Source organism: Cervus elaphus, chromosome 10 (assembly GCF_910594005.1).
Source record: "Cervus elaphus chromosome 10, mCerEla1.1, whole genome shotgun sequence".
Taxonomy (NCBI): domain Eukaryota; kingdom Metazoa; phylum Chordata; class Mammalia; order Artiodactyla; family Cervidae; genus Cervus; species Cervus elaphus.
This window is the reverse complement of record NC_057824.1, coordinates 52950445-52965071: the sequence shown is the minus strand read 5'-3', so window position 1 is coordinate 52965071 and position 14627 is coordinate 52950445. Positions and strand designations below refer to the sequence as shown.

At 55.5% G+C, this 14627-nt stretch overlaps 1 protein-coding gene across 7 annotated transcripts in view; it reads left to right on the top strand.

Annotated features, from left to right (window-relative positions):
• SDK1 (sidekick cell adhesion molecule 1) overlaps nucleotides 1-6343 on the top strand; it is a 740828-nt gene extending 734485 nt beyond the window's left edge. For all 7 annotated transcript variants that reach the window (XM_043915387.1, XM_043915391.1, XM_043915392.1 and 4 more), the window contains one exon: nucleotides 4655-6343. In XM_043915387.1, coding sequence (XP_043771322.1) covers nucleotides 4655-4900 — 246 coding nt within the window. In that variant the 3' untranslated portion in view covers nucleotides 4901-6343. The remainder of the gene's footprint in view (nucleotides 1-4654) is intronic.
• Nucleotides 6344-14627: the final 8284 nt, after the last annotated feature.

The window sequence follows — 14627 nt, the reverse complement described above, 5'->3', positions numbered from 1 at the left end:
AATGTCCTATTTCATCTTCATTTATGAAAGTAGTTTTGCTAGATAAAAGATTCATGATTGACAGTTTTCTTTCAACACTCTGAATGTGTTAGCCCGTTGCCTCCTGTCCTCCATCTTTTCGGACCAGAAGTCAGCTGTTAACATAATTTGATTTTTGTTGGACTGGATGAGTCGTTTTTCTCCTTTCGATTTCAGGAGTTTCTTTTTGCCTTTGTCTTTCAGAATTTTAACTGTAACTATGATGTGTCTGGGTGTGACTCTTGTTCCATTTATCTTACTCGTGGTATATTGAGCTTGTTGAGTATGCAGTAGTTTTTTTTTGTTTGTTTGTCTGTTTGTTTTGTTTTTACCAGAATTGGGAAGTTTTAAGTCATTGTTACTCTCAGTATTTTTTCTGCTTCTTTCTTTCTTTCCTCATCCCGGTATTCTCATCACATACGTTACTACACTGAGTGCTTTGTCACATTTATCAGCTGTTCTGTCTTTTTTTTATTTTCATTGTTTTTCAAGTTGCATAACCGACTCCGTTATTCTTGCCTGAAAAATCCCATGGGTAGAGGAGCCTGGTGGGCTATAGTCCAAAGGGTCGCAAAGAGTCGGACGCGCCTGAGCGACTCACCATGGCGAGCAGTCTCTGTCGTCCATCTTCAAGCGCCCTGACTCCTTCCTCCGTCAGCTCAGAGCTCCTCTTGAGTCCCCCCAGTGAATTTTACATTTTGGTTTTGGGATTTTTCAACTCTGGAACTTCTCATTTGGTCCTTTTAAGTCACTGCTATCTCTCTATTGATATTCTCCGCTTGGTGTGATAGTGTCAGCATACTTTTAATTCTTTAAACATGGTGTCCTTCAGTTCTTTGAACATATTATAATAGCTACTCTGAAAGTCTTCGCCTGCCAGTATCTGAGGCTCCTCAGAGGCTGCCTGCTTTTTTTTCCCCTGTGTATGGATCACACTTTGCTGTTTTTTGAAAACAAGAAAATATTTTAAATAATATCTTGTATTCACTTTGAATACCCGTATTCAACCCCCCTGGTTGTTGTCCTTGTTCGCTTATTTGTTCAGTGACTCGTCTGGACTAGTTAGGGAAGTCCATGTCCTCAGCAATGTGTCCGCTCTGATGTCACCCCTCCGAGGTGCGGCCTTGGGCACACGTGTGGTTTCCGTGACAACCAGGGAGACTGAGGTCTCAGCTAGGCATCCCCTGTCTCTTGTTCTCACCTCCCCATTAAGGTTCTGGAAGGCCCACCACAGCTGGTATCACACCCAGCTCTTAACCTCCTCTCCCTGCCAGCTCTATTATTTTTGACAAGGCTCCAGGGTATAAATTACTCCACAGTTGGATCCAGTCACAGCCCAGCCCGTCTGCAGCCAGCAGGATGTTGTTAATCTTTGAATTCTTCTCTAAGCCCAAGAGGGCTCCCCGTGTCTGTCTCTTTGCCTGGTCCTCCCTGCTAAACCTCTGGCGGGTTTATTGCTCTCCTTGTTACTCTCAAGGACTTACCTCTTCATTTCTCGCCCCTGAGGTCTCCACAGTCTCCAGCAATGCCCTGAGGCGTGAAAAGTGAGAGTGTTAGTCACTCAGTCCTGTTTGGCTCCTCCTTCCATGGGATTCTCCAGCAAGAATACTGGAGTGGGTAGCCATTCCCTTCTCCAGGGGATCTTCCCAAGCCAGGTACTGAACCTGGGTCTCCTGCGCTGCAGGCAGATTCTTTACCATCTGAGCCACCAGGGACGCCTGTCCTGAGGCATGGTCCAAATAAAGCTACCCCCCTGCAGCAGAGCGGGGAGCTCTCTGTTCTGAAGGGCTGACTGCCGCCATGAGGACCTCGGTGTCACAGCACCGAAGCTGGGGTGGGGACAAAGGCCCCCTTCTCCACGGTGACCAGTGAGGCCCTGGGTGGGGATGGACGCCCCTGGGCTTCTGGCTGTGCCCCGCCCCCCCTGCGTGGAGCTCCTCCCACCAGCCACGAGGGTGGGGCGTGCAGGGATCAGTGTTCTCAACCCGCCAGCCTGGTCCCAGCCTCCAGCAGCCCGGGTGAGGAGGGAACCCCAGTCCTCCCGACCACGCCTCCAGGAATACCTCTGGAGACTGGAGCTGGGGATGAGCAGCTGGCTGAGAGATGCCGGCGGCTTCCTCCTCCAGGTCAAACCAAATTTCTGGACTAGGAGTTTTAGGGGAGGGGCCCTGGCTTCTTGGCCACATGTGCCTCCCCCCGCCCCCCACCGCAAGTGGAACTTCCATCATCCTGGCTGGGGGTAGGGGGAGCAGGTCAGAGTTCAAGCAGCTCACACTCTTGCTCTTCTTAGTGATTTTAGACTTTCTGCAATAAATCTTCCCCCATTTGCTATATGCCCTTGGCACCATTTCCAGAGACTCCAAATAATTGTTGATAATTCGATTTTCCCCCAGTTGAATCATTGTTCTACTGTGGGGAGGACCTGCTGCTTCTTCCAGCCATTCTGGAAGTATTTTTTGTATCAGTAGTTGGTTGACGACCCAGGTAGGGGGTCCCCTGCCCATGTTTACTGTCTACCCTCTCCTCCAGAGCCAGAAACCCTGTGAGCTCTCAGCCGGAAAAGCTCTTCTGCAAAGCTAATACTTCACTAAAAAAAAAAAAAATTGTGATGCTGTCATTTTCTCCCTGGGGTGTTTTTTAACCGTTTTCAGAAATATTACTCAAGTGACAATTCTGAGAACCAGCTCACAGGTGCAGGAGAACCTGCCTGATCAGAGCGGCTCTGAATTAGACCACTGGCCTCGCAGGATACACGCTGTGGCTCTTGATGTTTATCCACTTAGAAATAAGGGGCTTTTTCCCCGTTTTATCGCCCAGCAGCTTATGAATTATATCAGGGCTACTGTTCGAATTGCATTTTAAAAATTATTTTCAAAATCCACAGAAACAGTTTTCAAGGTCTCTCTGGCTTCAGCCAACTTAGACCAGCCCCCTCGCACTTAATTAATCCTCTAATAATATTGGAGTCTTTCATCTTGCTAGCACAGCACCAGAAGTCCTGAGATTATCTCTGTTAGCTGCTTGCCAGGCATCCACGCGCCTTTAGAAACTCATGGTCAGGTCTGCAGGCTCATCCAATCACAGGCTGGCCTTCCTTGGTTTCCTGGGAAACGGACTCACATCGCTACTTCATATCACACAGGAAACTTGAAAAAAAAAAAAAAAAGACCCCGAAGCGTTTCCTTTCTGTCAATAATTCTAACTCACTAAAATACATCCTCATTAAAAAATAATAATGTCATATCAACAATAAACAGAGCAGGCAGCAGGACGGAGAATGACATTTTAATCCTGTGCTTTCTCATGGAAGCAAAAGTGAGACCTGAACAGGAGCCCCAAGGCCCTCACCCGCACCCCTGTGTGTCCCGAGATGGGGGCACGTTCGCCCTCTCCCTAGAGGAACAGCGAGACGCTTAGCCTCCCCTGTCCATTCTGCACGATGGCTTCGTTCTGTCCCAGCGGCTTTGGGGGCCGCTTGGTGGGCCCACAGCCTCGTCCCCCAGGGAAGCACTCAGCTCTTCCAGGAGCAGCAGGGAAACTCGCAGGGCGGGTTCCGGTTGGCTCACTGACCTTGAACCTCCACAGGCCGCCCGCCTCCTCCACCAGCTGCTCTGGGACCCCAAGGGGAGGGGGTCAGGTCCCTCCGCACTGCAGAGGGAGGGGCTCCAGGACATTGGACAGCAGGCACCACGCTCGATTAGGGCCTCTGTCCTAGGAGACCTCCCCACGGAGGTTAGCATGGATGTGGCGCTGCCCGGAAGCACGTGTCCCATGGAGGACATCGTCTCCTCACCCTGACTGAGCTCACCATCAGACCCTCGGTCTGGGGGCCTGTGCCATAGTCTAGGGCAGTCTGCAGCCTCTGGGCCTTCCACACCCCCGGGCGCTGCTGCATTCTCCACAGGGGACACAGGGCATCCCCTGGGGGCTGTGTATACCTGTCCCGGGAGAGGATGGGTTGTAGAGCTGTCCCGGGAGGGGTTGGGGCGTAGAGCTGTCCCGGGAGAGGATGGGGTGGAGAGCTGTCCCGGGAGGGGTTGGGGTGTAGAGCTGTCCCGGGAGGGGTTGGGGTATAGAGCTGTCCCGGGAGGGGTTGGAGTGCAGACTCCCCTGAAGCAAGAGTGCAGTGGATTCGTGTCCTGGGACCAGCTCAGGCCCCGGGAGGGTGGGGGAGCAGAGCCTCTGGGAGCAACGAGCTGGCTCCCATGGACACGCTGAGCTCTCCGTGGTCTCGTGGAGTCGGGCCCTGGGGTGGTCCACACCCAGGTGGTGGGGAGAGAGGGAGGCAGGGTGGGGTGGGAGGAGGGGAAAGGGAGAGAAACAGGTGAGCGGCACCACCCCGCCTTAGACGGCCACTCCTGCTCCCCGCTCTGCCCTGCTGCCGTGGCTGCCCCCCCACCCCGTGGCCCCCACCCCGCCCGTGGCCACCCCCACCCCCGTGTGTCCCTCCCCCACCCCGTGGCCCCCTCCCCCCTCGACACCCCCACTCTCCATGGCCGCTCCTCCCTCCAGGGGCCGCCCCTTCAAGACCACCCCCATACCCTCCCACGTCAGCACCCCCGTCCGCGCCCTCCTTGAGCCCCGGGCCTCCCCCTGTGCCTGGCCGCCCGGCTGAGCCCGCCCCGCCCGCCCACAGGTCACGGACTCGGAGTCCGAGGACGCGCCGCCCCAGCACTCGTTCGTCAACCACTACCTGAGCGACCCCACCTACTACAACTCGTGGAAGCGGCGCGCGGGCGCGGCCCCGCACAGGTACGAGGCGGTGGCGGGGGCGGAGGCCGGGCCGGCCCCGCGCGCGGTCGTCACCACGCAGAGCGCCGTGTTCGCGCCCGCGGCCCGCGGCGCCCGGACTCCGCTCACCGGCTTCTCGTCCTTCGTGTGAGCTGAGCGGCGGCCCCGGCACGGCCGTGTCGAGACAATCACCCCCCAGAACTGGGCTCGAGCTGGGTTGAGAGGATCTGACGCTGATGGTTGATTTCACCCCCTTGTGAACACGATTTCAATTAGGAACTTTTTTTTACTGGCTTTTTGTAACATCGCTGCAGGAAGCAGGTTTCTTTGTTTTTCTTTTCTTTTTACGAGAAGGTGTGTTTCGCCGGGTGCAAGAGCTGGACACCCCGACCTGGGAAGGCCTGAGCCCTGGGGGCCCGGCTTCTCCATCGTGCGGCCTGGGAAGGCTGGAGAGAGGGGGACGGGGGTCCTCCAGGCCTCTCCCCTCTCTGCTCTACCTCCTGCCTGAAAACCAGCGCCCGCCGGGGTCTCCTGGCACTAGGAGCAGGTGTCTGACCTGGGCCCGGAGCCTCCCGACCTTGTGCATCCGTCTCTGAAATGTCCTCACTGGGCAGTTTTAGGCGAGGAGCCGGCTTCACAGTTCCTGGCAACAGGGCGACAGAGGCCAAGGTTCATTCCAGGGGTGAAATACTCGGGGCTTTCCCACCTCGGTCCTTTCTTTCGACCCCCATCGTCCAGCAGCGGGAAGCGTCCCAGCTGGGAGCCACCTCCCGCCCCCGCCCCGAGCTCCCTCCTCCTGAGCACACAGCACAGGCCCGCCCCAAGGAGACAGCGGCCGCAGAATCGCTCGTCGTGTAAGAGGTGTGCATTGTTAACCAGAGTATTTTTTAAATCTTTTTATCTTTTTTTAAAATATGTCACATGAAATGAATGAGTCTCAGCTGTCTGCAGGTGCCTTTCTATTCATTGTTTAGCTTTGTCCGCGGGAAAGACAAAGAGCCACGGTGTCTCCGAGTAAAGCAGAAGGGCTCTGAGAAGACGGGGTCCCCGGTCCCCCCCACCCCACCCTGTGCCCCCCAGGCCCTTCCGCGGGCGTGGCCGCATCCTTCCTTGGCGCACTGCTTTGGTCCCATCCCCCGACCCCAGGCCAGCTCTCTCAGCCTTAAGAGGTTTTCTGGAAACCTTTTTTCCCTTTAATTGTTACCGTTTTGTTTTCGTTTCTTTTTAGCTAAAGGGAAGTAGCATGAGCTGCTCTGAAAATGAGTCCAAACGGTAGCTCCGCCTCCAGTGCCTCACATCACCTTGGTGAAAGGTGTGGGAGGTGCAGTGGTCGAGCCCCCAGCCCTGGTCCCAGTCTAGAATTTTCCAGGGTGTGTCCGCAGGGCCTGTGGGAGGGCCCCGCGTCTGGCCTGGTCAGCGGGGGCCTGTCCACACCCCCAGCATAGGAGAGCAGGGCTGGTCTGTCCTCCTGCATGGCCGGCCTGTCACCGAGCCAGCACCTGGCCAGCGCCAGCAGGGAGCCCGTCTCGGGGCCCGGCCTTGGGTCTTGTGGTCTGTGAGGTCTCTCCCTCCCTCTTCCCACCTCCTCAGGGCAGAGGGCCATCTTGACCCTCTGCTTTCAGAGTTGCTGGGTGTGACCCCAGGAGACCAAGAAAAGTTTGTGTTGTGTGAGAAGAGAAAAAAAAAAAAAACCTTTTCTGTTTTAGAGTTTTGTGTTGGGTAAAAAACCCCTTTCCAGTTTCTCCTAAAGTAGAGGTAGGAGGTGTGGAAAGGTTCCTTTCTCTCCCCCTTCCCCCTCTCTCAATCCCTCTTTTCCTTCCTTCCTTCTCTGAGTGGAGGGGAAACGTTCTAAACCAAAAATCCTGGATGCTCCGCCCAAAGCCTCCCCTGCAAAGACTCACCCCCCAGCTCCCTGGACAGGCCGGCCTCCGTCCTCTCGGGCCCCAGACGGGGAGTGGACAGGAAGCCGTGAGGCTGCACCTCGAATTTCTCGGGAGACAAGCAGTGGACAGAAAACATGGACACACTCTGCCTTTGCGCTCTGCTCCCTAAGCCATACGGAGCCTTGCTGTAGGGCGGGAGAGTGCCGGAATGTCCGGCACCAGGACAGTTCGGCGTGAGGTGTGTGTCCTGCTCTGGGGTTTCTGTGACAGCAGCACGTTTTCCCCAGGCCCGCTATGCTTCCTTCTTCTCTCTGCTCAGAGCCAGCTTCTTTGGGACGGAACCGTGTGTCCGAGGCCGCAGCTCACGGCTGCCACGGCATTGGCACGTGTGCCTGGCCCGGTGGCCCCGGGGCTCTGGGCTGTGGGAGCCGCTGGACCCAAGGGAGAGCTGGGTGTTTCTGGTTAGATTTCAGCTTCCAGACAGTGTGACATTGAGAAGCGTGGGTTCCTAACCTCTCCTCTTGAGGGAGGAAAAAAAATCACATGATGGGGAAATGGATGTTGGATTTTAATCTTGGTTCTAAACCCAGGACGGGCTCCATTTCTCTAACGGAGGCAGGAGGCATGTCCTCTCCTGCCTGTTCCCGTGGTGATGCCCTGCAGGTGTCGGGCACTCGGCCTCGAGGGGGACCCTATCCAAGGCCTGGCAATGGGCAGGCGGGCTGCCCTTTCCCGTGAGGACCACAGCCGCGCTCTCTGCCTGAGCAGCAGAGATGGGTTTGCCCAGGGCTCCCGTCCCCTCCGCAGACTCCGGTTTCCCCCCCCTCCGCCCGGGGCTCCCAGGCATAGGTTTCCAGGCCTCGGAGCAGCAGGGCGGGGCCGTGGACAGTCCCCGCACCCCGCGGCTGTAGAGCACATCTCCTGGATCTCCTGCACCTCCTCCCTCTGAATAAGTCGGCCCAATGTGAGGCCTCCCCATCCCCGGCCACGCTTTTAAGGAGCCCTCGGTACACGCTGTCATGGAGGAACATGAGCCATGGGGCAGCGTCGGGGGAGACCGTGGCGGGGGGGGGTGGGTGGGGGGGTGGGTGCGCGCTCCGCAAAGCCCTGGTGACGCTGCCCTTGCCCTTGATGCGCCCAGACCGCCGCATGGTGTTTGCATAATGGTTCTAATGGTTCATAGCATGGTTTTCGGTTTTTACAAATTCCTGGCACACAGCGTAGTTCTTCTCCCAGCGAGTCGTCAGTCTGCGTATCCAGACGCGGCTCTCTGGCTCAGCATCTCTGCCGCGTGGATCGTCGGAGAGGTGGGATCCGGTGGGGGGAAACCCTGGGACTGAGCCGGTCGCCTCGTTCCCTGTCAGCCGCACCTGCCGGTTTATCGGGGGCTTGGGTCAATCCTGAACTTTTCCCGGCCACATTTTCTGGAATTGTGCAGAAAACTAGATCTCCTTTAAAAACAAAAACACTTGTAGGAAGACAGAGAGGTGCTATGGGTACGATTTTTAATAAAAGCGTCATTTTGTTCCTTGTGCACCTGTGCCTTTCTTCAACGAGTGTGAACGGAGCGACTCGGGGGTCCTAGGGCTGAAGGATGGACCACTGAAAGGCCAGCCCAGCACCATGTGGGGGCCATGTGGCCCTGCGCCTCCCGGAGAGGCAGGTGTGGACGCTGGGGGCCTGTGAGGTCGGAGGGGCTCAGCTGGAGCGCTCCCAGGAAGAGGCACGCCCGGGAGCAGCCTGGCCAGGTTGCCAGGGCCTGAGGCAGGCGGCGTGGGGCCCGCATCCCCCGGAGTGGACAGTGGCCACCCTCACCTGCCCCCGGCACGCCCTCTGAAGACCCCACAGGTGCCGAGAGGGAGACTGCTCCAGGCCAGCCGAAGACTGGACTCAGGGGAGGCGCTCCGGCCCCTTTGCGAGGGTCCCACCGGCTCAGGAAGCCCAAGCGCCTTCCCGCCCGCTCCAGCTGCTGTGTGTTCCCAGGGTCCGCCGGGAGGGACTCAGCTTCCCCCTCATCCTCAGGGCCTCCCGGCCTCAGAGGGTGGTTCTCCAGGCGGCGCTTAACACTCCCAGTGCCCACGCCACTCCCAGGTCCGGGAGGACAGACTCTCTGGGAGTCGGGCCCAGGCACCCAGTTTTCGGGGGTAAAGCTGCCCAAGTGATTCCAGGGACCGCCGAGGAGGACATGCGCTGGGAGGACCGGGCTGGGGGGAAGGAAGGAGAAGCAGACCGCGGTTCTGACGTCGCTCCGGAAGCATATGCCGCCGCTGACGGCCAGAGGTGAGCCTTCTGTGTCTCTCTTCTTGCACATTGTCCACCTGCTTCTGCCCTGCCCCCCATAAATGTGAAGTTCAGGTCAGCCCACATTCCCGCGTTGGGGACGCCCCAGCTCCGTGTGAAGGGCGCCGCCTGTGTTGAGCGGCCCGCCCCGCGTGTCCTTGTGCACCCCCGCCCCATTCGTCCGTCACAGGCTCCACCAGGCCCGTGCAAGGGGGTACCACGGGGTCCCCACAGGCACAAAGAAACATGCCCAGCGTGAAGCCGTTCACCCCAGGCGGACACGAGGCAGCCGCAGGGTCCAGAGCGGGCAATCGGGGCTGCAGAGCGGGTGGAACCTCTGAACGGCCCGCCTTCCCGAGGACATCGGCCTCCCCCCGGTGTCCCCCTCCCGCCCCCCGCCCCTGCCCCGGGAGGCAGGGTCACTGCATAGAGCTCAGGACCGGCCTGGTGACCTCGCCCACACAGAAGGGCGCCTGGAGCCCCGATTTCCCTCTCCCGCGTGCTTCCCTCCTTTGTTGAAAAGAAAAGTGCAGGCGTTCCCCTGCAAAGCCTGGCCGTTGTTACCGTTATGTTGTTATCGCGTGCGTGCTCAGTCGTGTCCTACTCTCTGTGACCCATGGACTGTAACCCTCCAGCCTCCTCTGTCCATGGGATGCTCCACGAAAGAATACTAGAGTGAATTGCCATTTCCTTTTCCAGGGGATCTTCCCAACCCAGGGATGGAACCCACATCTCCCGTGTCTCCTGCATTGGCAGGTGGAGTCTTTACCACAGGGCCATAGGTAGGTTCATTTATGTCATGTTTTAGATTCCACATATTAGTGATATCATGTGGTGTTTGTCTTTCTCTTTCTGACTTACTTCACTTAGTATGATAATCTCTAGTTGATCTGTGTTGCTGCAAATGGCATCATTTCATCCTTTTTCACGGCTGAGTAATATTCCACTGTATACACGTACCACATCTTCTTTATCCATTCCTCTGTCAATGGACACTTAGGTTGTTTCCACGTTTTGGCTACTGTGAATTGTGCTGCTGCGAACATGCATCGTTTTGAATTAGAGTTTTGTCTGGATATATGACCAGAAGTAGGATCGCTGGATCATATGGTAACTTTTCATACTGTTCATGGGGTTCTCAAGGTAAGTGGTTTGCCATTCCCTTCTCCAGTGGGCAACGTTTGGTCAGAACTCCCCACCATGACCCATCTGTCTTGGGCGGCCCCGCAGGGCATGGCGCATCATTTCACTGAGATGGATGAGGCTGTGAGCCATGGCGTGCTGCAGTCCCTGGAGTCGCAAGAGTCGGACACGACTGGGCGACTGAACAACAAGAGGGCAGCTCTATCTTTAGTTCTCATGAGCTATTTTTAAATGGCCCAGCCAGGAGCATCCTAAGACAGTATCGCTGTGCCCACACACCCAGAGCATTTGGGGGGGCTCAGATAAATGATAACAGGGACCAGATGCCCCCCTGCATATGCATGCCCTCTCCTCCCCCACACCTCATCCTCCTCCCCCGACCGGGAGGCAGTGATGATCTCAGCCCAGCAGTGTGCCTCCTGGACCACTGGGCTCTGGGCAGAGGGGCTGAGGGCACTGGAGCCCCGCAGCACCAAGAAAAGGCAGTTCCGAGGTGGTGACCAGGCCTCCGCGGACGTCCCGAGGAAGCTAAAGTTCCGCGTGGCTGTTGCCGACTGCTGTGATGCTCACAGATGGTGTTAGAGGCCTGGCTTTGCCGTGAAGTGGAACCATTTTCAGACCCTTCATTCAGAAGCACAGGCGCTTGTGCAGGCCTTCTGATCAACCAGCCCGTTTTCCGAACATGATCCGTTCGCCAGACGCCTGTTTTAAAAAACGATTTGAGCACGTCCACGGCTTTGCTTGTACAAGTGCCTTAGGGTTTGCCAAAGTCTCTTTCCCTTTAATAGCTGGAGTCAATTAACAGCCAGCATGGGCAAGAATTCCAAGCTGTTAATTCTGGACTCTGCGGTCTTAGAACGTCCTGCTTCTCCTCAGATAAGACAATATTCTGCAGTCATTAAGCAAACCACGACATTATGGGGTTGAATCTGATCCAGACTCAAATAGTTTAATAAAAAATTCATATTTCTAAGGCATCTTGAACATGTTTCTGTGGAATTTTCCAACCAGCCACCAGCATAATTGACCTACTGACTTGAGAGGTCCAGGCAGCACCATGGAACCCTCAGAGGAAGCCCAGAAGAAATCCGATGGAGCCCTGGAGTCTGCGGGAACAGTCCTATGCCCTCTCGGTCTTTGGGAATGTTTTTTCGAGATTGTTGAAGGCTGAAAGACTGGGGGCTTGCAGCTCCAGAGACGACGGGTAACAGAAGCCAGAGACTCAACGAGACCTCTGGGGGCATCTCTGTTGGAGAAAGGGGGCCACGCGGCCTCCCAGGGACCCCCAGTGGGGGGGACCTCGTCTGCATCTCGGGAGCCCACCTCACCATCCACCTCAGTGGCACCCCCCCCACAGTGTGGGCCCGCCCTCCATAAAGCCCAGAGACGAGGCCTTCCCCACCCAGACATCACCCCGGGCAGGAAATGAACCCTTCTACGTCCACAGAGCGCAGCTGTTTCAGTGAGGCAGACTCACACACAGAGATGCAAAGCAATCTCCAGGTTACACTGTTCTGGGCAAGACAGGTGTGCTCCGACGTGTGTGTGTTCACTGGCACACGTGCACACACACACGTGTGCAGAAGGTGGAGAGCCTCTCTCTGGAAAGATGACTGGGACTTGGGAACAGTTTGCTCTAGAGAGGGGACGGAAGGAGAGGAGTTGGGGTGGGAGACTAACCCTGGCGGCCTTTGTGTCTCTCTCACCAGGTACATCTATGATCCTCTCATGTTAAGGGCGCGGGGCTGCAGCCCCGAGCTGCCTGGGCGCCCCCAACCCCGCCCCAGCCCCCAGCCCCTGCCTTCTCCCAGCACCCAGGGCGGCGAGCACCAGCAAGCACTGAAGACAGCCGGCCACTTCCCAGCTGAGTGGTCTTGGGGGAAACAGTAGCCCTGTCTGCTCTTTTTTCCTTCTGATATAACTCGGTCACTGTGAGGCTTAAGCGAGAAAAGGGCGGGAAGACAGTTAGCAGACTCCGACGTTAATGTTGGTGGTTTATTCCTGGGGTCGCCGCCGCCACCATCTCAGGGGACCTTGAGAAGGAAATGGAGGCCAACCTGGGGTATGGGCCGGCCGCCCTGGTGTCCACAGGACGGGAGCAGGGGACAGGCCACACCATGCCCGCGGATAGGTTCTAGAGAAAAACAGCCCCATTCCAAAAAGAATTCACTGAGGTGGTTTCAACCAGTTCACACTGAAATTGCACTGGTGGGCAGTGTTTCATTTCAGGACAACTTATGGTCTTTTGCAAAGAAACGGTACTCTGTGTCAGTCCCAGCTATCGTTCAGAATCCTCTCTGTATTGACAAGCGTCATGTATCTTTTTAACCCATTTTTGAAGTTTCAGAAATACATACTTCTCTAACTCTCAAGATTTGCAAACTTAAGTGGCTAACCCCCTGTCTCCTCCTTTGCCCCATCACGTCCTCCTGGTCCTGGCTTTCTGAGTAGCCTTTAATTCCAATCGTCTTTCATCACGTCAAGGACAATCACCACTAAATTTCGTGTCTGAATTTTCTGTTGCCTTCGAGTGAATCAGAATCCAGCTTGTACTAACACTGGAAATGCACTGGAATCTCAATGAGGCTACGCAGAGTCCTGGTGGCTATTAGCAGAGATGATTGGAAAGCAGGGAGATGGACGTTGGGCAGGGGGAGCCCACGCATAGATGAGGTCGCAGTCCGCACGACTCCGATGCCCATGTCTGCTCTCAGAGAGGGGCCGCCTTTGCCAGATCCACCACCAGCCAGCTCGTCTCTGCTCTTTGATGTGCTGCTTCCATCCAGCCGATGGGAAGAGACTGCTCACTCGCCAGGCCTCAGGAAAGAGCCAGTTGAGCAGGAGGCGGCTGATAGAGGATGAAGTCATGGCAGGCTGAGCAGGATCCAAAGGCTTCTGGGGTCACCTGCTTCCCCCAGACGCACAGGCTTTGCATGGCTGTCTTCCCAGCTCACAGTTTTCCTGGAGCTAAAATCCCACATCAGCTGCTGTCGGAAGCCCAGGCTTACACCAGCTAATTATAATGTAGATTGTGACTGCGTGGGCTGTTTGTTGTTACTCAGCCACCCAGTTGTGTCTGACGCTTTGCGACCTCATGGACTGCACCACACCAGGCTTCCCTGTCCCTCACTCTCTCCCGGAGTTTGCTCAAACTCATGTCCATCAAGTCGGTGATGCCATCCAACCATCTCATCCTCTGTCACCCTCTTCTCGTCTTGCCCTCAATCTTTCCCAGCATCAGGGTCTCTTATAATGAGTCGGCTCTTCGCATCAGGTGACCAAAGGATTGGAGGTTCAGCTTCAGCCATCAATCCGTCCAATGAATATTCAGGATTGATTTCCTTTAGGATTGACTGGCTTGATCTCCTTGCTGTCCAAAGGAGTCTCAAGAATATTCTCCAGCACCACAATTCAAAAGCATCTATTTACATTTCTCTAAATCAAAACACAACTGCATATTAAACTCTGTTTTCCAGAATCATATTCTCTCACTTCTCCAGCCTGTTCAGAGGTCCACACAGGAGCTGTCATAGGATTCTTTCAATATTTAAAAATGACAACCAAAAGTTACCTCTTCTCCCTAACTTCTTCAGCTGTGTAGGCTCTTTGCTTCCCACTGAAGTGACATCCGTGTGAAATAACAGCCCCACACTGGGGACACTGCCATGGGGCCTGCAAAAGACACTCTCTGGATTCACACCTAGGCCCTGTCATTACTGGCTTCATGACCTGGAGTCGGTTCTCCCATCTGTAAAACATAAGTAATACTCAAGAAATGGTAGCTATGAATGTCATCATTGTACTCGATTCTTAAAACACTAACAAAAGGAAAGCTAAGTATTTCTTAGTAATCATTCATTCATTCAAGACATCAGTGTTGAGCTCTTTACAATGGTCCATGTACTTGGGATCCTTCAGTGAACAAGACAAACCCGCCCCACCCACCCACGGGATTGACTTTCAAGTAAGAGGAGCCAGGAATAAACAGCAGGTGTAATTGAAAGTAAGCTGTGGAGGCTGCTTGTGATGATAAACAGGAAGGGATGCAGAAGGACTTCCCTGGTGGTCCAGGGGTTGAGATCTGCCTTGCAGTGCAGGAGATGCGGGCTTCAGCCTGGTCAGAGAACTAGGATCCCACATGCCACAAAGCCACGAAGCCCATACACCCCAACTACATTGTCCACACCCCACTGACAGAGTCCACACCCCACCCACAGGATCCACACCCCGCCCACAGGGTCCACACCCCACCCACAGGGTCCACAGCCCACCCACCGGGTCCACACCCCGCCCACAGGCTCCACACCCCGCCCACAGAGTCCACACCCCACCTACCGGGTCCACACCCCTCCCACAGGGTCCACACCCCACCTACAGGGTCTACACCCCACTTACTGGGTCGACACCCCGACCACATGAAAGATCCTGAGTGCCGTAACTAAGACCTGATGCAGCCAAATAAATAAATAAATAAACTTAAAAACAAAATCTAGTGTGCTATGACAGAGTTTCAATACAGATTCTTGACACCAAATAAACAGCCCATAAATAGCTCCACATTAGTATGGCCAA